Raw genomic sequence first — 21,020 nt, 5'->3', positions numbered from 1 at the left:
GGATCCGATTTATCATGTACTTCCTGTGTACAGTTCAGGGATCTTACCATTGATGTATTAATCAAGCGGAAGCTCTGGCCAAGTAAACGATTGAGGATTATGCTGTACCAATGAGCTCTAATAATAGTGGGGCAGATATGTAACAAAAATTGCACGAGATGTTCACATCCGGCAGAAAGTTTGAAATTTTGCATACAGGGGTATTTTGACATGCTGAGTTCAAAAATTGGCGGATCCAAGAGGTCTGACCAATGGACAGGCCGCCATCTTGAATTCCAATATGGCTGCCAAGACGAAATGTTGATAACCCCTATCTTGGGTTCTAAATGACCTGTGGTGCTCAAATTTTGTACACAAGGGTATGTTGACATGCTGAGTTCAATAAGGCAATAATTTGAAATGTCTGACAAATGGTATGGCCGCCATTTTGAATTCCAATATGGCCGCCAAGACGAAATGTTGAAAATCCCGGGTTCTTTGCAAAAGCAATACCAATTCAATGGATCCCTAGTTGACAAATCATATAACAAGTCAAAGAGCTCATTTCAAAGTATATTTCGTACCAGTTGGCAGCCGTAACATGCTGCAAGCTTTTTTCCATCCGTTTTACTTCTCCTACTGCTCATCTCGGAAGCATTGTCCAGAGCAGAAACATAGTTCTGTGCATGGTAGATTAGCAGCAGCACATTTGCAATTTCCAGCACACCGTTTTTTACACTTGCACTTGATCAGCTCTCGGCACCCTTTTGACGCCTCTGGCATTACTGTCCAAAATGGATGCCAGACATCATCTGCATTTTTAGCCCATCCCCAATCTGCAGGTGAAGGCAGCTCTGGGTTAGCAATTTGGGACTGTCCCCAGATGTGACCGGCCTGAAAGACTGCCCTCTTCACATGTTGACGCAGTGCCTCTTTTGTCGGTGGAATATTTTCCGATTGCCGATTTCCCTGAGCAAACAGCTGCTTGCGTGCTTCGTTCACTTTCTTCAGAGGGGAAGTTCTACTGTACAGAACAACGAAGAACCTCTCTATGTTGTCCATGTCATCATCTGTTACTTCCGCTGGTGCATGTGAGAGATGATTGAAGACCTCCCCCAAGTTTGGCATGGAATTCCATATGCTCCACACAGTCTTTTTGCCAATCCCACATATGGCAGAAACAGTATCGCATCCGGAAACAGTATGCAGGAATAGAAGCCCCCATGAGCGTTCAGGGCCAATGTGAGTCGCAATAGTGTGAGCAGCAATGTGCCTGAAATAGTTTCCATGTCCAAATGCCAACCACATTGCACAACCGTCCATAATGCTTGCCATTGCGATAGCCAACACAACCACATCCGTGTCTGTTGCATGAATGACGATACTTCTGTACCCCTGCTGATATGCATGCCAAGCATGTAGCATCATTCGTGAATCAGCCTCTTCATGCGTACATGGTTGAATTTGAGAAACATCAGAAGGGGGCTTTGATTTAACCTCTTCTTCTAAGGTTGTAAGAAGTGTTTTTCCCTCTGGAATAGGCATCGTTTGCAGGGAATCAGCAAGGAAACTGAATAATGTCTTTTTGTTGGAATCTACACGAAGGAAGCTGCTCCAGTTTCGTGGCACGGATGTCTGTTCAGTCACATGGAGTGGTATGCCAGTGCCACGACCAAGCCTGGTGCCTTCTTTGAGACTGTCCGTTCTGTCGGTGTCCCACACCACATCAACACGCATCACAGTCCCCTCATTTAACTTTCGGGCAATGTACGGAGGACCTGTTTCTGTGCATAGTCACCAAATGTCCTGATCACACTGTTGCACTTCTTAGGCTCCAAATGATGGACTAAGGCAGCCCCATCGAAAATACGAACTTCTCCTTTGGGCGCATCACGAGGACGTTGTGCTAAAGCTTCCAAACAGGGCAAAAGATCAGCCTTGCCGGTTGGTGGCCGCATTGTATTGATACCTTCAGCCAATGCAGGTGGCCACCCATGACACTCATATTCATAAAATGTGTTAAGATCACCATCTCTAGTTTGGCAAGAAATGTACATTCGTGAGAAGAGCTCCACATTACTTTTCATACGTGTAATCTTCGCCTCAGACTTTCCAGGTGTTTTCTTGGGCTTCGATTTCAACAGTGGCAGATTGTTCTTTGAAATGCTATCATAGAAATTGTCAGAAGGATCCTTGATTCGCTGCCCCACAAATCCGTCAAATTGTGTTTTGCCAGTGTCCTCCATGGATCGCACTGCGGCTATCACTTCATCAGGCATGATGACCTTTGTGTCAAGCACATACAAGTCATTACTGTCTTCCGCAAATGGGTTTCCAAGTTTTTCAAAGGAACTGATTGCATTATTGAGATCTGATGCAAAGGATTTCTGGACACTAGGCAATTGTTCGTGGTGGCGGACATCAGTTTGCCTCTGTCTTTGAAACTGGTCCTCAAACTCATTCAGGATTCTGGCTATTTCTGCACCAGCTACCATCCACCGGCGAAGAGCCCCTTCATTCTCAGTAATTCCAATGACTCCACCATCACCTTTCACATAAGCGTTCTGCTGTTCGTGTATCTGATCGTGTGCCATAGCAGAGAACTTGTGTGATGACTTCTGAGTGACAAAGTTCCCCTTGACAAATTCACGATGGATATCCATGGAATCGTTTGAAAGTTCCTGAAGGTCTGTTACATGCACTGTCAACCATCTGGCGTAATGGTAATGGTCCATGGCAAACATCCACGGAATGATCGCCGTGAGAGTCTCCACATAGAGCGTGTAGTTGGCTTCCCGTTGTGATCTTATGAATGCCAAGAGAAGACACTCCAACTGCAGGACTTTATTCCAGTAGCAAAACTGGGGGTACTTTGTAGCCATCTTCTTGCTCCAAAGATCAAATGATTGTAAATCTTCAGTTTCACATGTTTTCCGGTAGTCATCGTATGCCTTTCGCTGCAGAGCGTACAACGCCGCTACTGTGACTTGGTGTGCCCATTGTGACCTCGATATTTGCGAACCTTTGTGAAGACTATCTGCTCTTCCCTCTGTTGTTACACCAGCACTGGTCATTACACTTGCCCAGCCACTCCCCTCCAGGAAGCTGCCGATCGCTTTCAACAAGGCCATCTCTACATGAAGTCCTCCCATCATCACAACAAACTTGTCTTCACCATATATACCTGGCCAAGTCCATTGAATCTTCTTTGCAATTGCATAGAGTGGTTGATCAACGGTCAGAACTGGAACTTGTCCGGAGTTTACTAGTTCTGTCGCCTGCTTGATTAAATTCATTCCATGCTTCACCATTGCCAATGTGTGAGCACTCTCGCGGAACAGAGGTAGCAGTCCTGTAATTGCAGGAGGCCGAGGAACTTCAACCTGCAGATTTGCCATGTATGCTGACCAGGAGATATCTTCACTCTCAAGACCTTCCTTCTCCTGCAGACTTTGTACAAACGAAAGCCACTGACTTTCTTTGTCCTGTATTCCGGAGGACACACTTGGAGTGGATGGACCTTTTGGTTTTCTTGGAATGGGATTATTAGTTGGAAATGTTTCAGGAGGCACATCACTGTAAGATGCAGGAAGGGCGGCTATGGTTTTGGAGCGCTGTTTGTTCTCATTCTCAGTGACATTCTCATGATTTAGAATGCTGCCACTTTTGTCATGTGAAACATGTTGTGTCAGTGATAACGCGGTTCCATGAAATGAACTTTGTGCTGATGCTGATGATGGGTTGTGATCTATGTTGTCTAGGTTGCCTGTTGTGAATATTCCACTTCGCAATTTTGTTGGACACACAACGCCGTCATGTTTGTATATTTCTATGACTCTGTTGGCCTCATCTGTGGATACCTCCAGTATGCGATCATAGGAAACACACAAACCATGTTGAAAAAGAACGTCAACGAGATCCCGTTTCCTTGTTTTGCTATGAATGAGAAGACCCAGGTAAAGTGGCAGTGATGTTTCACGTTTCAAATTGTGACGTACTGCTGTAGTTTCCAACCTTCCTCGTTTCATAGTGTTGAATGTTACAAGTTGAGTTAAGGATTGCACAGAGACGCCTCCCTTGTTGTTTGCGTTTTGTTTTTGTATGTTTGTACCAGCAAGAATCATTTCCATCAACGCTGCCAATGATGGTGGTGAGTTGTTATATGATTCGTTAACTAGGGATCCATTGAATTGGTATTGCTTTTGCAAAATATCTTTGCGCACAATCTGGGCAGCTCTCATGAGAATGACCGCGTCGTTGTCAGAGCTTTGTCTACAAGCATGCAATAAAGCTTCACCAATGTCCTCTTTGAATGACAGTGCCACTTCATGGTTTCTCTTATGTGCCTCAAGTTGCGGAAGGTGTCTGAGAAGCTTGTCCTTAAGGTGAGTTGAATTAATCCTCTTTGAGATATCACCTCCCAGTTGTGCCAGACGTTCTGTATAAAGCTTTGTGAGATCGGCTAACTTGAAAGTGTAACTGTCATCTGTACACTTCATTTCTTCCAAATAGGCTATCAATTCGGCCAAAGCTACTGATTCTGGTGGCATATTTTCACTTGAACTGGCTTCCTCATTCTTTCTTACAAATGATCTGTATCGAGTGTGGAGAACAGTCATGCACTTCTTGTGATAAACAGCATCTGATGCCGTCATATCACCTACAGACAATCTAGCCAGGAGTTTTGTATCCCTCAATTCTGTTGCCATCAATCGAACATTGGAATCTACATTTTTTGTTGCCGCTCTGTGGACTATTTCTTCATTACTGATAATGCTATCACAAAAGAAACATGTGCTAGCAGTACTCTGTTCAACGGATGGAGATTTGAAACTTGTTCTGAGTCTTTTCTTAACAGGCGAGTAAGTTTCTTCACCAAGTTTAAGGTCTGAACTTTGCTTTCTTTCCCTTGATTCAGCCCTGGCCACACGAGAGCTGCTGCACTGCACATAACAGTTTTTGTGGCATTTGGCAGCATGCGCAGCTAGGGTTTCTGCAATACCGCAACCATCATCTAGTCGGGAAATGTTTATCCCGCAAGGCAAGGCACCTAAATCATTCAATGCCTTGAGATTTTGAGCAAGATTCTCGTAGACGTCTAGACACGACTGATTGCTGCCCTTACGTGCATCTCTTAGTGGTTCATTTTCAGAACGTTTCTGGCAAAGAGCGCAAATGTTCCAGTCTGTTGGCATTGGAATTGTTGACGATGTTTTCTTTGATTTCGACATTGGATCTGAAAGAGAAAAAACATAAAAAAAATAAATTATTGGAATGTCATGTGAATGTTCAGTTCCGGCAGAAAGTGTTAAATTTCACATACAGGGGTATTTTGGGGCACTGAATTTCCCAAATTTCTACTGCCTTCGACAAAATTACAAACCCATCAGTAGATTTGAGATGCAACAATTTTCCAGTTATCATAATAATGCTCAAATGATTTAACATTATGACATTACCGTACACTGTGCTATTAAAGCAATGAAAACATCGATGTTTGTCTTGGCGGCCATATTGGAATTAAAAATGGCGGCCATACCGTTTGTCAGACATTTCAAATTATTGCATTATTGAACTCAGCATGTCAACATACCCTTGTGTACCAAATTTCAGCGCCACAGGTCATTTAGAACCCAAGATAGGGAATTTCAACATTTCGTCTTGGCGGCCATATTGGAATTCAAGATGGCGGCCGGTCCATTGGTTAGATCTCTTGGATCCGCCAATTTTTGAAATCAGCGCCCCAAAATACCCCTGTATGCGAAATTTCACACTTTCTGCCAGAAATGAACATCTTTTTCACATATCTGCCCCACTATAAGGGTGAAATGGGTCAGCGGCTCTTCTATTTTCAGCAGTTTTTGGCTTTTTGAACCTTTTCTCATGAGGCCTAATTCACACTTTGAGACGCCTCCTTGGGGTCACAGTAAAGCACAATGTGGCGGTGACGTCACTGTTTTGCTATGGGATGGAGTACTGATGCATTTCCAACACAATACACTAGATTTGTACTAATCCAACTTTTCTGATTACGGTGACGGTCACTCCACCTTGTATACATAATTTAACGAGAGCAATGAGACTGTGTCGTCAATATTCCTCCGCAACGTCCCACAATGGGTAGATGCCCTCATTCACTGTCCTAAAAATAAACAAGTTTGATTTAAATCCCTTCCACTGTTTTCAAGGTTTACATTTTCACCAGACATGACAGGTTTCACATCGATCGGTGAAGCGGTTTCAGAGAAGGGATTTTTTTTTAAATTAGCGCCTTTCAACCTAATATGGCTGCCACAACATATGACCTTAAAAATGTGCACTCTGGATAGGTATGGGTAGCGGATCACATTTGTGAAGTTTCGTGTTGATCGGATAAGGTTCGTTTTTTTATCCAAGATGGCTGCCAAACTACGTGACCAATGACGTTTTCATGGTCATCTTTTAATTGCCATGTCTAGTCTATGACGCACATAAAGTTGTCAATCGATTTGGTGGTTTGGGAGAAGATATTTTTAAAAAGGTTTTAGTTTAAATCCAATATGGCTGCCAAACCATGTGACCTATGTCATAAATTTAATATTTCAATAAAATGTGTCATAGATCATGTGCATGCCATTTCAGATTTTTATGATAAGGAATTCGATTAAAACTTTTGGCTGGTATACCACTTCACCTATGATGTCATCATTATCATGCTTTTGTTCCCCATTGGGAGTACTTGACAATGTGCCAAGTTTCAAATTTTTCTATTCAGCGGTTTCCGAGAAATATTTTTTTAAATTATTTGCGTTTAATCCAATATGGCTGCCGTGCCACGTGACCTATAACGTCACAATTATAATAAAAATATTCTGCATGGGTGTCACTCCTACCCTGAAGGTTTTGTCTCAATTGGACATATGGCTGCTGAGAAAAACGAGGTTTAGCCCGTATGGACGGACGGAAGGACTGACATCCTGAAAACATAATGCCTCCGGCCACCTTCGGGGGCGGATGCATAAAAATTTCATTCATACGCTGAATCATCATTTATTGCTGTCGGGTAATTTCCCATAGTAACATAATGGCATTATTACTACAGCCATGGTCATGTCAGAAAGCCTCAGTAAATAAGCCATCCACACGACAGTACAGTTGAATCGATGGTGGTACAGGTGAGTTGAAATCCACCTGGAAAGTTTTCACAAAGTAAGAATCCACCGAGCTTCGAAAACCTTTTATATCCATTGAAGAGGTAAACACATTCACGGTCATTGTGTTAAGGACATTTCAATGAGGTTACTACGCTTCCTGGGATCAAAAGGTTGGTTATCCACTTAGCAGCAGGTACATTCAAGAGGATGGAGATCAGGATGACAGGTATGACATTTATCATCGGCACTGCGTCCAATGGAAGGGGTTAACGGAACCTTTTGTTACGACGTCATTAATGTACACAAATGTACACAAATTACGTCAATTGTAATAATTTACTGAAGGATCTGGTGGATTAAAATTAGAAAAAACAAAATCTGGGTTCACCTGTTTGGCTTTCCCATCACTCAGGTAATTAGTTAATCCGTTTCCCTTGTGTAAAAACACAGGTTCAAACCCCCTATTGCTGTTCGTGTAAGTCGTCATCCCCGTTATTGTCCAACAGGGGACAGACTAACCCTAATCCAAGCTCCTCTACCAATATATACAAAAACTACTTCCCCTTCCTCTACAAAGTTAATCGACGTCATTCGGCTGTCCGATTACGGTTTATGTACCTGGTACATAATGACGGATGTGTGGCACCACAAGTTTCTCTGTCACAAGAGTTTGTAGAAAGTTATTCCCATTTTAATAGACAGACAGTTTTGTGAAAGACATTTTCCCCTTGCGGACCATTTTTGTTCTTGTACGACTAATACAAGACGACCGAGTAGCTAAGGTTTATTGCAACTTATACTTGCAACTTACACCTGACGAGAGTATTCGGGTTTGTAATGAAAAACCTTTTCACTTCTGGGTTTAAATAGAAAAGGAGAGATGGGATAACCATTTAAATTAGAAAATAGGGTTACAGCAAGAAATACCTCAACTAATTACAAACAACGAACCACAACTGTGTTGTCACAGGAGAAAAAAGAAAAGAAAAAAAAAAAGAGTATAACTCCAAAATGATAACGACATTTCTTATTACTCAGCACGATGCGAGAACAACATCTTGCATCATGAATTTCAATCCTGGACCCATGAATCGAGGTTCCTGCGTTTTGACTTCCTGGTGTCGCTACAATTCGGTGTGTGATGCGTGTTCTGCCTGGGCTTGCAGAAACACCCCCTCCATCGCTTTCCAAGAGCTGTGTTGGCTTGGTGAGCTAGTTCCGCTTACTTCCCGCTGCCCACTGATTGGTCGGCCGTACTGCTCACCGGTAACGGAGAGCCAAGCGCCCGTCACGAGATGCTTGAACTTTACCGTTTCAGAACGGCGCCAGTGTTTCCCAGAACATTCGACCACCCAGTGGTCCAGCTGATCACCTTCTCCTCCTTCACCAAATGCACTCACTTCCTGGGAATGGAGAATGAATGAATGAATATGAATGAATGATCGTTTTAAGGCCATTTTTCCCCGCCAGAGCGGGGGTTAGCCTTGCGGGCCCCATGACAATCATAGTTCCCTGTTTGAGGCAATGTTTTTATGGCCGGATGCCCTTCCTGACGCCAACCCTTGGTCACCTCTTACGATGCGCAGGGATACGGTGTACCTATTCTAGACCGGGGTACACACCGGGATCATTCATCCCAGCAAGCTGGTACTCAATTAGCCGACCTCGGAAGGATGACAGGCTGAGTCAACCCCCCTGGCGTTAATTCAGCGATCGACCGGGATTCGAACCCAGGATCCTAGGATCCCAAGCCGGCACCCTAACCGCTAAGCCAACACCAGGGCTACTTCCTGGGAATGGAGGAAAGACAAAAATCAAACAGTCACATGGTGGTTGGATTAAAGTTTGAAGAGGTATAAATGCAGGCCCCATAATCCAATAATTATTACCTGTTGTCCAGAAAGTGGAGATGAGAAATGGTGGCTATGCAAGTTTCGTCCCGTGTTCATGTGGGTCAACCGCAAAGTCTGGCCACAAGCCACAGGCCGGCCCCTCACGCAATCGGCGTTCACTCCACGCAGTCGCCAGTAGCTGTTGCCATCATCCGCTTCCTTCACCGCTGTTACAGACTGCTGCCCACTACCTGAAAGTGCACAATTCGATTTAGTCATCGATTACCACCGAACTTGCAACCCTCAAAAATTTTTACACCAGGGGAAGAACCCCCACCTCCACCCCTACCTATTTTTTACTTCTGCTATCTGGAATGGACAGAGGTCGTTTTCACAACTGTCAATTTGTTTGCGTGCAAGATATCTGCAAAAGTTATTGAAGGATTTCGATGAAATCTGGTGGGCAGGTCGAGTGTGTGACGTGGACGAATTGATTTGAATTTTGTGAAAATCCGGATCCGGATACGAGAATGATTAATTTTTTAAAAGTGATTCTTCGCCATTGATTGATAGGGCAACAACGATATTTCACGATATTTCAAAATGTTGTGGATGGATTCGGCCAAAACTTGGTGGACAGGTTGGGTTTGTGACGAGGAAGAATTGATTCGATTTTGGTGAAGATCCGGATCAGGATCCAGATACGGTTATTAATTATATAATTGATTCTTCACCATTGAGTAAAAAAAAAAACACCTTTAGAGGCCATTTTTCCCCGCAAAGCGGGGGTTGGCCTTTTTCGGGAACCAGAGTGATAGGTTTAAAAACGATATACAGCAAGATATCTCAAAAGGTTGTCGACGTTTTATGACTAAAGTTGGTGGATGAGTTGGTTAGGCGACAATAAGAAGCCGATTCGATTTTGGTTCAGATCCGACGTTACTTTTCTCCTCTAGCTCTGTGTTAATTCCTGAAATGCAGCGTTTAGATTCGGCACCTAAGCGAAAGGCAAAATTTTCTGGATTGTCTTCTGGAGAACAAAGTGCAGTACAATCCTGAACTACTTCATCGGGTAATTCAAACCTTCAATTGTTACATCGTCCATCGTCATGACGATCTGATGATTCATAATGGCGACTTTAGTTTTAATACTCGGATTCTTTTCATCACATTTTGTGCCCGTTCAATGTTTTTGTTGATCTGTATCGTAATTATTTTTGGATTTACATCGTTGTTGTAAAAAGATCCGTCGCAAAGATTCCAAAACCTTCAGTTCTTCTTTAGATTCAATTTGTGACGGGCCCGAGGCCTTTTCGTCGAGCACCGTACCACAATTTTCCTGTGGAGAAGGTAAGTTGATATAATTTGCTCCGAATAAATTGACCGGTTTTTCCTCGACTCATTTGCAATTTCTATTGTTTTGTGTACTTGGCTGTGCCCCTCTTGGAGATATTTTATTAGTGCTGAGGAAGCGCCTCTAGCGAATGACTTCCAGCCAGTGTAACGCGAATTCCTGTCACAGGAATTCTGAGATCATATAAGTGTGACGTGGCAGTTCCTGATTGGTTCGTGTTGGGGAACCCCTTCTCGCTGCCGACGTGACGTAAATTCGCGCACGCGCACTGGTGAAGCGCGAGATTCGGCCCAAGGTTCTTATTATTATTATTATTATTATTATTATTTTTGTATACAAGATCGAGGCTCGAACCATGATCGAGGCTCGAAATTCCATGCCCGAACCTCAGCGCAATCCAAGAGGATTCACTTGTTTTGTTAACAAATGTAAATAATCACAACATCCATGATGCGAACCCCCGCTCTAGCAGGGAAAATGGCCTTAAAATGCATGTTGTTGTTTGTTGTTGTATCCATGATGGATCAATCATTTAAAAATCGTCTATCACAAACAAAAACCAGAGTTTTCACTTGATGTGTTGAATCGTGTGTCTTAACTACAAACAAAAGTTGCTTCCTCAAAGTCAAACGTGCATTGATTTCTGCATATTGCAGGCCATGAGCTACCACTTTGGAGCGATACAGTGCTTTTAGGTGAGTTGTGCGGCGAAGCTGGAATCGAGAAATCTCCGATCGAGCTATTGAACGGGCCGCAGTGAATCCGGAGTGCGAGACGCTGTCATCTGAGAGATGGGGAAATACGAATACCGTATTTGTACGAAGACGAATCTTGTGTTGAGAAAAACAAAAGGCTAATAGTGTCTGCAAAGCTAGGAAGACAAACATCGATTGCTTTTATTACGAGTATAATACGTGTCATTTGTTGACTTTTATTGAAGAGTAGTCAACTGAGACAAAATATAATGTGCTATGAACCAGTACTCATAATGATCCTGAAGGTTTTGAACACTGAACCTCGATATGATAACAAACGTGCAAAAAAACTATTTACATTCCGAATTTATCCTAAAGGTCATCCCATAAAATAATTAAAGTAATATGCACAAAACAGCTCAATATTGTCGTGTCCAGCAGTCTGTTAACACTGACGACTGGATGGATAGACCAAACTGGCTTTTACTCCCTTGGACTGCGTCAATTCATGGCGGAATCACACATGGAAATTGAAAAAAGAACGCAAGAACTTTAGCTCTGATTTAACGCGGTTTATTCCCCGCTACAATAACAGGGGAAGAATAAATAAGTATTTACAAGAGAAATAAAGAAAATATACGTCGCCACGCACCAGACTCCAGTACGGACGGGGAGAGAAAACAATAACCGTGCGAGGCCTCCACCACATTGGGATCGTTACTTAAAAGGAGGTCCAACACTACACTCATGTGCTTATCCACAAACTGGGATAAAAAGCAATCCTAGACTCGATCGAGGAAATCCTGCTCTCCTCAATTCCCCTTTCCCAGTTCCTGGATCCAATCTATACCTGGCAAATTAAAAACCCCCCATAATCAATACTCTTCACAAACTCCTCTGTCTCTTCTGCTCTTCCCTCACACCAAGAGCCCTCGAAAAGTATCCTACAGGTATCTTACCTATAAGTTAGTGCTGGGCAATAATCACGATCGTGCTTTCGATTGACTATCGCAATAACGATCATGGAGATTAATTATTGCAATAACTGCTGCTCAAGCCATAGTAGGCACATCACACCTGGAACTCGGATATTGAGGTATTGAGGTACTGCATTTCGCTTCTCTCAAAAGATATGCCCATATTAAATGCAGCACTATAAAATAAAGGAGGTGAAATAACATGGAATGTGTATTCTCCAAGATGTAATTTAAATGATATATCATTAAGCAATAAATGTGAAAACAAACAAACAACTACTCAAGGCGCTGGTGCTTCCCGTGTCAAAATCAGCGATCTGTTTGAGTTTGCTTTGTCTGTGTGCAACGTTAAGCACTCAAGGCAACGTCATGTCAAAGACAGAGAACATTAGCATATTGTGTGTGGAGTTTTGGCACTGAGGACAAGGACAAGCAGGTAATCTCGTTTTTCTCTCCTTTCACCATTCTTGTTGGACCGAATGGAGCGAGAAACATGGTGTGTCGTGTTTCATTTATTTATTCGTTTATCACATCTTTGTCTCAACATGGGATTGCTTTGCATTTATTAACGCACAGGTTGTAAACCTGGTGCGTTATAGCGTTTGCCTGGGAATTTCTGTCTCTCCAAAAGTGAAGCTCCGTTTCTGTCGCTCAGATGTGTAGCCAGTTTCTGTCGCTCAGATGTGTAAACATGACGTCATCAAATCTATATTTAGGCTAACCATGGGCTACCCCTTTGGCTGGTACGCGGCCGCTCGCTAGTACATAATATAGGATATATTTGTTATATGTTATGTTATAGGATATATAGGATATATGTTATATGATATAGGATATATATAGGATAGGTTATAGGATATATATGTTATAGGATAGGAATATAGGACCCAAATGACCCAGAGGACCCAAATGACCCAGAGGACCCAAATGACCCAGAGGACCCAAATGACCCAGAGGACCCAAATGACCCAGAGGACCCAGAGGACCCAAATGACCCAGAGGACCCAAATGACCCAGAGGACCCAAATGACCCAGAGGACCCAAATGACCCAGAGGCCCCAAATGACCCAGAGGACCCAAATGACCCAGAGGACCCAAATGACCCAGAGGACCCAAATGACCCAGAGGACCCAGAGGACCCAAATGACCCAGAGGACCCAAATGACCCAGAGGACCCAAATGACCCAGAGGACCCAAATGACCCAGAGGACCCAAATGACCCAGAGGACCCAAATGACCCAGAGGACCCAAATGACCCAGAGGACCCAGAGGACCCAAATGACCCAGAGGACCCAAATGACCCAGAGGACCCAAATGACCCAGAGGACCCAAATGACCCAAATGACCCAGAGGACCCAAATGACCCAGAGGACCCAAATGACCCAAATGACCCAGAGGACCCAAATGACCCAAATGACCCAGAGGACCCAAATTACCCAGAGGACCCAGAGGACCCAAATGACCCAGAGGACCCAAATGACCCAGAGGACCCAAATGACCCAGAGGACCCAGAGGACCCAAATGACCCAAATGACCCAGAGGACCCAAATGACCCAGAGGACCCAAATGACCCAGAGGACCCAAATGACCCAAATGACCCAGAGGACCCAAATGACCCAGAGGACCCAAATTCTATGTATGTTTCTATGATGATGTATGTTTTGGTGAAAGTACATAATGTGAATACTAGTAGCAATTTTACAAAAACCATGGCATAATTTCAAATCTTGACCCGAGATGATAATTATGCTACATCATAATTTCCATGTGCCAACCTGGGCGGAATCCAAGTGGATTCACTTGACTTGTTATTCATGAAGTTCCACATCAAAGACAGAATTTTTAATGTCTGAAGATAGTCATATTAATTTATCCACAAATGTCTTAATTGGCAAGCAGCTTGCTTTGTGTGTGCCACTAGCCAGCAGCTTGCATGTTGTTCTGTGTGTTCCGTTAGCAAGCAGCTTGCATGTTGTGTTCTGTTAGCAAGCAGTTTGCTTTGTGTATGCCTTCAGCAAGCAGCTTGCATGTTGTGTTCTGCTAGCAAGCAGTTTGCTTTGTGTGTGCCGCTAGCAAGCAGCTTGCATGTTGTGTTCTGTTAGCAAGCAGTTTGCTTTCCGTGTGCCTTCAGCAAGCAGCTTGCATGTTGTGTTCTGTTAGCAAGCAGTTTGCTTTGTGTGTGCCGCTAGCAAGCAGCTTGCATGTTGTGTTCTGTTAGCAAGCAGTTTGCTTTGTGTGTGCCTTCAGCAAGCAGCTTGCTTTGTGTGTGCCGCTAGCAAGCAGCTTGCTTTGTGTGTGCTGCTAGCAAGCAGCTTGCATGTTGTGTTCTGCTAGCAAGCAGCTTGCTTTGTGTGTGCCACTAGCAAGCAGCTTGCATGTTGTGTTCTGTTAGCAAGCAGTTTGCTTTGTGTGTGCCTTCAGCAAGCAGCTTGCATGTTGTGTTCTGCTAGCAAGCAGCTTGCTTTGTGTGTGCCGCTAACAAGCAGCTTGCATGTTGTGTTCTATGAGCAAGCAGTTTGCTTTGTGTGTGCCTTCAGCAAGCAGCTTGCTTTGTGTGTGCCTTTAGCAAGCAGCTTGCATGTTGTGTTCTGTTAGCAAGCAGCTTGCATGTTGTGTTCTGTTAGCAAGCAGCTTGCATGTTGTGTTCTGTTAGCAAGCAGCTTGCATGTTGTGTTCTGTTAGCAAGCAGCTTGCATGTTGTGTTCTGTTAGCAAGCAGTTTGCTTTGTGTGTGTCGCTAGCAAGCAGCGTTTACAGGTATCTTACCTGTAAACGTATCCTGCATGTATCTTACCTATTAATGTATCCTACATGTATCTTACCTGTAAACGTATCCTGCATGTATCTTACCTATTAATGTATCCTACATGTATCTTACCTATTAATGTATCTTACCTATAAATGTATCCTGACATGTATCTTACCTATTAATGTATCCTACATGTATCTTACCTGTAAACGTATCCTGCATGTATCTTACCTATTAATGTATCCTACATGTATCTTACCTATTAATGTATCTTACCTATAAATGTATCCTGACATGTATCTTACCTATTAATGTATCCTACATGTATCTTACCTATTCATGTATCCTACATGTATCTTACCTAATGTATCCTACATGTATCTTACCTATTAATGTATCCTGCAGGTATCTTTCTCCTCTTACAATCTCGAATCTCAATCCATACAGAATTCTCCACATTAATGTCATCCCTTTCTCTCAATACCATGGGATTGTGTTTTACACATTGACGTCATCCCTTTCTCTCAATACCATGGGATTGTGTTTTACACATTGACGTCATCCCTTTCTCTCGATACCATGGGATTGTGTTTTACACATTGACGTCATCCCTTTCTCTCGATACCATGGGATTGTGTTTTACCTAAATTACTACACCCCTCCCACGCTTCCTCGTTTTCAGGTTGTAGTTTTCAATTCGATTCAACCAGGTCTCACTTACTGGAGCTACGTAGTCATCTTTTAAGATCTATTTTTACCTTTCAGCTCTTCCATCTTATTATTTCATTTCCTGGGTTCGGTATCGATAGAATATTTAAACTTTTACCTTCCTGTCATCATTTTTTTTGCTGCTTAGACTTAATCCCATCATCATCATCATCATCATCATCATCATCAATACAATAGCATCTTCCACCCTAAAAACACTCCTCCATTCCCACTCCAAACCCCCTTCATAATTCGTGCACGGACATCAGTCTAAACGCACAGTTGGACCCTGAAAATAATTCCCATTTGCTTCCTTCATAATAATTCACTAGGCCCATCATAGTCTGCACTCCGATTGGATTCGAACCACCGCCGTTTCAGACTCTGAGCGGAACCATTCGCCTTCGCCTTCGCCTTCTTCACTTGGCCACTCACCGGATCCATACTTGACGTCGTGCGAGTGTAGGCGCACGTCGTGCTTCCCATTGAGGAGCTTCACTACCGATCCGCAGGTCACTGTGCCCTCTTGGCCTCGAATACCCACAAACAGCGAAAGGCACACGCAAACATGCAAGTGTAGAGCCCAAGTTAAGAGGTGGACATCCATTTTTACGCCTTAGCTACGCGCCAGCTCCCAATTGGCTAACGCGTACACTTCCTGTCATGATTATGGCCAATTGAATGAACGGATACATTTGCTGTCCTTTCATTGGCCCTTGGCGTTCTTCTTCTTCATAACTTCTCAAACAGCGGTGGTTGTTTTTTTTTTGTATAATTTTCAGTTTCGTTACATACAGTACTCAACATAATATGTCGCATTCTCTTTTTGTTTAACTGGTTTTACATTTATGTTATAACAGCTCGGTTTTTCTTCTCCGTCACGTCTTTGCAGGAAATGGATTTTGTAAGCGGAAACGCTTCGTAACAACGATTTCCTCAGAGCTGCGACGAACGTCATATCCGGTTTTGCGTTCAAACAACAACGACCACAATAACAGTCGCAGCAGCCAATCGCTGTTACTTCCGATTTTTTGCGCGAATACGATTTTGGCGCGAACACGAACATTAAATTGAACGTTCAAGAGTTAATATGACATTACCTTTGGTTTTACAACATTATTTGAGTTTTCACTGAGTACCTCATATTGGTGAGTTCTTTCACCGATCGAAATGTTTATAGCTCCCGGCCTCGGCGCCATTGCAGGAACTGTAGCCTCATTGTGCGCTGTCTTCAAATGCTAATTACCTGAAAAGAAAAAGTGATATGTAATATTTTGTCTTTTCTCACTTCCGTATGTCCATTTTAAAACGTTATTGTCCGAAATACAGCAAAGGTCGGGAATGGAGTCAATAGACGCCGATGTGGAAACGAGGTTTGTTCACCTTCTCAAACCTATTCGAGATCTTGCTGAGAACTGGAATGTGGATGTTGCCAGCCAGCTCGAGGAATACCTGGAACAGGTAATTAATGGTGTTTTACTATTAAATAATAGAGCATGGTGCTCCCATCCGAGTGGTCGGCTGACGCTGTCACCACAGGTTGTTTTTGCATGCAGGGTCGAGGCTCCTGGAAGAGCTGGAGCATCGAACAGAACGCCGAGGACACCGTTGAAAGTGGTTAAACAGCAACAGCGGGATAGAGGGACATTTGGAGGGAGAATGGGTGAGGGGGGAAATGAGAGGGGCGGAGGACTGTGTGTATGTGTGTGCACACAAAATATGTGCACTATGTCACGCACATGGAAATGTGCAAAGCAAATAAGCAACAGATAATATCGTAAGTTATCCCCAAATATTCCTGCAGGATGCACAAGATCTGCCAGCAACCCTCTTATGGTGAAACTGCCAAAATCTAGGCTCTCTGCTCTTTCATTCCTCTTTTCTCCCACCTCTGGAACAAACTCCCTCACTCCCTTCAATCCCACTCCTCCCTCCAGGTCTTTAAAACAGCTGTTCACCACCATCTCTTATCTTCCCCCATCCAAAACCTTGACCTCTTCTACCCCCGTTAAAACACCCCAAATCCACCTCTTTCAATCCCCAACTTCTTTCCTGAAATTCCTAGTAGTGTTCATTTGCTTTATACTGTATACCCCTCCCTCCTCTCCAGTCCTCCCCCTTCCACAGATCTACCGACGTCCTTGTTCTCTACTGTTGTTGTGCTTGTGTGCTTCCCTCTCTCCCCCTCTTGTCTCCCGCTCCCTTCATTGTATGTTTTATGTGTATGTGCATGTTTTAATGTCCAATGTGTTAGCTCTTATACGAGCCTCGATTCTGCATGCAAAAAAAAATAATAATAATTAAAAAATCTTCGTGCTTTCGTTTTGTCATGCCTGCTCACCTGCTCACCTGCTCCTTGTCCTGCCTCCCTATTCCGCTGGGTGATTTTTGTGGAAGAGCTGAGTGATTTTAGAGGGAGAATTGAGTGATTATTTTTATGAAAAGTGAGTGATTTTTGCATTTTGATTTTTTTTTTGTGTGTGATTTTGTGAGAAGCATTCAAATTCAATTGTTGTAAGATGCTCAACTTCAAGGTATTAAGGGGAGTGCAACATAAGGAAGGGGAGGGTAGAGTGTGTGGGAGAGGAAGAGAAGAGGGAGGGAGGTAGTGAGTGGTGTGGAGGTGAAGAGGGAGGGAGTGAGAGGGTGAGGGGGATAAAAGAGTGATGGAGGGAGTGAGTGGGGTGGAGGTGGCGATAGTGCCTTGGGGGTGGGGAACAGGAGTCGGGAGGGAGGAGGGGATTATGACAACAGCCTCAAGTAGTAGATCCAGCAGATCACCCAGGGCAGCGCTTCTGATTGATGATCTGAGTGTCCCAAATTAATCAAGGTGGTACTAGCTCTGCCAGGCGGGCAGAGATGAGGAAGTGACGTTCGGCTAAGTAGTTTGAATGTGGGATCAATGGGGGAAGAGGGGTTGAGGTGGTGGAGATGATGCAGATAAGGAAGTTCTTGTATAGAAAGGTGTGTTTCTATTTAAATCATGTCCAATCAATTGAATTGGCTACAGGTGGACTCCACTCAAGTTGTAGAGACATCTCAAGGATGATCAAAGGTAATTGGATATCAAAGGGGTTGAATCCTTATTGACATTTCAGTTTTCCTCTGACATTTCAGTTTTTCACTTTTTCATTATTTTGTTAAAATTTCTAAAAAATAAATAAATTCCACTTTGACATTATGGGGTATTTTGTGTAGATCAGTGACAAAAAAATCTCAATTTAATCCATTTGAAATTCAGGTTGTAACACAACAACATGTGAACAACTTCAAGGGATGTGACTTTCTGAAGGCGCTGTACAATGGAAGAATGGGAAGAGTTTTGGTTGGTCCTGGGATGTTGGAGGAGTTTGGTGTAAACATGGGTTTGAGACAGGGAAGCGCTCTCAGCCCACTCCTGTTTATCGTGGTGATGGAGCCGGTAAGCTGGAAGGTAAACATGAAAGGTAGGCTGGGATGGATATTGTATGCGGTCAATCTTGCTGTTACGGTGGAGAGTGGGCGGGAGATGCAGGAAGTACTGGGTGAGTGGAAGGAGGCATTTGAGAAACATGGGCTGAAAATGAGCATGGAGAAGATGGAGGTGATGTGGGTCGGGCAGCAGAGAAAGGAAATGAATATCAGGTTAGAGGGGAAGGAGATCAGACAAGGAAATAGGTTTGAGTATCTGGGTTGGGAATAAGTCTGGGAGTATCTGGGTTGGGATGGTAAGTCAGAGGCAGATGTGCGAAGGAGGATTCAGGTGGGTGGGCATGCATGGAGGAAGGTGGAGGGAGTAATGGCAGACAGAAAGATTTTGAGGCGATTGGAAGGAAAGGTTCTGATGTCATGTGTAACGCCAGCCTACCTTTACGGTCTGGAAACGGTGGCACTGACAACAGAGGCTGCAGGTTTGCAAGACCAACTGTGTCAGGAGGATTGCGAGAGTGAAGAGGGTGGATAGAAGGAGAATGGGTGAGATGAGGAAGGAGATTGGTGTGCAGATGAGCTTGATGGGGAGATTGGTGAAATACCACCTGAGATGGGCTGGACACTTTTTTTTTCTTTTTTTTTTTGTATACAAGATCGAGGCTCGTGAAAGAGCTAACATTAATCACACAAAAAAAATCAAACAGACACATAAAACATATAATAAGGGGAGCGGTAGACAAGATGGGGAGAGAGGAGGGAGCACACAAACACAACATTTGAGAGCAGGGACATCGGGAGATCTGTGGGAGGGAGAGGGCTTGGGGGGAGGTGGGAGATGTATAAAACACATGGACACAGCTCGGACTTCCAGGAAAGAAGATGGAATTTCAAAAAAGTGGATTTGGGGTGAATTAGCGGGGGTAGAAAAGATCAAGATTTTGGATGGGGGAAGATAAGAGATGGTGGTGAACATCCACTTGTGTGGATGGGGGAAGAGAGAATGGCAAAGAGAGCAGATAGGTTGAGGGAACGAGGTCGGAGGAAATGGGGGTAGACTGCGGTCGAGATGGGAGGGTAGAGAGAGTTAGGATGAGGACAGAGGGGAGTGGAGGACTATCGTGGTCAAGATTACGGAGCTTTGTTCCATTGAACCTCACCCCGAACAAAAGGAAGAGGAGGAGAAGATGTACATTTTTTTCTGTGTATCAAGACCCTCTTCATCCTAATTACTTTGGTTGGTATTTTGCATTTTATTTCTGGCTGGATCGTTAAATGGAGTATCCTAGACGAAGGACCTCCGTGTGCAAGTACTATATATGCAGACCCCATTTTTTTTTCTCTGATTGAGGGGAATAGAAGGATTGTCAATGTAAATAAATACTCTTTCACTTACTGCCCTCTATTTCCTTGCAGCTGGAGAAAGTGTGCATATCCTTTGATGGAGGAAAAACTTCCATGAACTTTGTAGAAGCTGCTCTGCTGATCCAAGGCTCAGCATGTGTCTACAGCAGAAAGGTTGTTCATGTATAGTGTAACGTGTATGTACATACAGTGCTTTCACACATTGCATGTCACATTATGCTCCTGCTATGATATTATGTGAACTTTTTTTAAGGTCTGAAGAAGCTTAATGGCAGGTTGGGTGACATTTTTATTCTGACAACATAGTGATGGGGATTAATGGACAGGTGGCAGGTGTAATGTGGGAGCAGGTGAAACTCTTGTGGTGTCTCAGTTTATTGGTGGGTGATTGCAATCATGCTTAGAGCTTGGACTCTACAGTATCCAGCAGTGAAAAGTGAAATGCAGAAGTGGTGGCCCACATGAGAGAGCAATAATGCCTTAGTACAGTTTGTTTGTTGTTCGTTCGTATGCAACACAAGGCTGTGGGGTAGCATCATTGGCCGAGGGTGTGGCTGTGTCGTTGACGCAATGCCCCCTGCTGGTTAGGGCAGGAATATGTAATTTGTTAAGGATGCTGGCGATAGCTCACCTACTCATCACAAAGGATGACGTGGTATCTTTAATGTCCACCTACTAATGCCAGCAGACGGGATGCCCATTTAACATGCATACGGAGGATGGCACACTTGGTGTGGATGAGATCAGATGGTGAATTGGATGGCATGGCACACACATGCATACGGAGGATGGCACACACATTGATGAATCACCCTGCCTGT

General features: G+C 43.7%; 2 protein-coding genes across 3 annotated transcripts in view; one reads left to right on the top strand and one right to left on the bottom strand.

The window, feature by feature from the left end:
• Positions 1–6,992: 6,992 nt before the first annotated feature.
• On the bottom strand, positions 6,993–16,101 carry LOC137438649 (stromal cell-derived factor 2). The gene is made up of 3 exons (XM_068133872.2): positions 15,862–16,101; positions 9,002–9,195; positions 6,993–8,515 (listed from the first exon to the last, which is right to left on the bottom strand). The coding sequence occupies exons 1-3, from the start codon at positions 16,031–16,033 to the stop codon at positions 8,237–8,239; spliced, it is 645 nt and encodes a 214-aa protein (XP_067989973.1). The 5' UTR covers positions 16,034–16,101; the 3' UTR covers positions 6,993–8,236.
• A 281-nt stretch (positions 16,102–16,382) lies between these two features.
• NCAPH2 (non-SMC condensin II complex subunit H2) overlaps positions 16,383–21,020 on the top strand; it is a 73,245-nt gene continuing 68,607 nt past the window's right edge. The window contains exons 1-3 of one of the 2 annotated variants that reach the window (XM_068133871.2): positions 16,383–16,574; positions 16,756–16,887; positions 20,251–20,352. In XM_068133871.2, the coding sequence (XP_067989972.2) occupies positions 16,768–16,887; positions 20,251–20,352 (222 nt within the window). In that variant the 5' untranslated portion in view covers positions 16,383–16,574; positions 16,756–16,767. The other variant, XM_078767128.1, reaches the window with a different exon arrangement.

This window comes from Myxine glutinosa, chromosome 13 (assembly GCF_964187855.1).
Source record: "Myxine glutinosa chromosome 13, kmMyxGlut1.1, whole genome shotgun sequence".
NCBI lineage: Eukaryota > Metazoa > Chordata > Myxini > Myxiniformes > Myxinidae > Myxine > Myxine glutinosa.
This window is presented reverse-complemented; position numbering and strand designations above follow the sequence as displayed.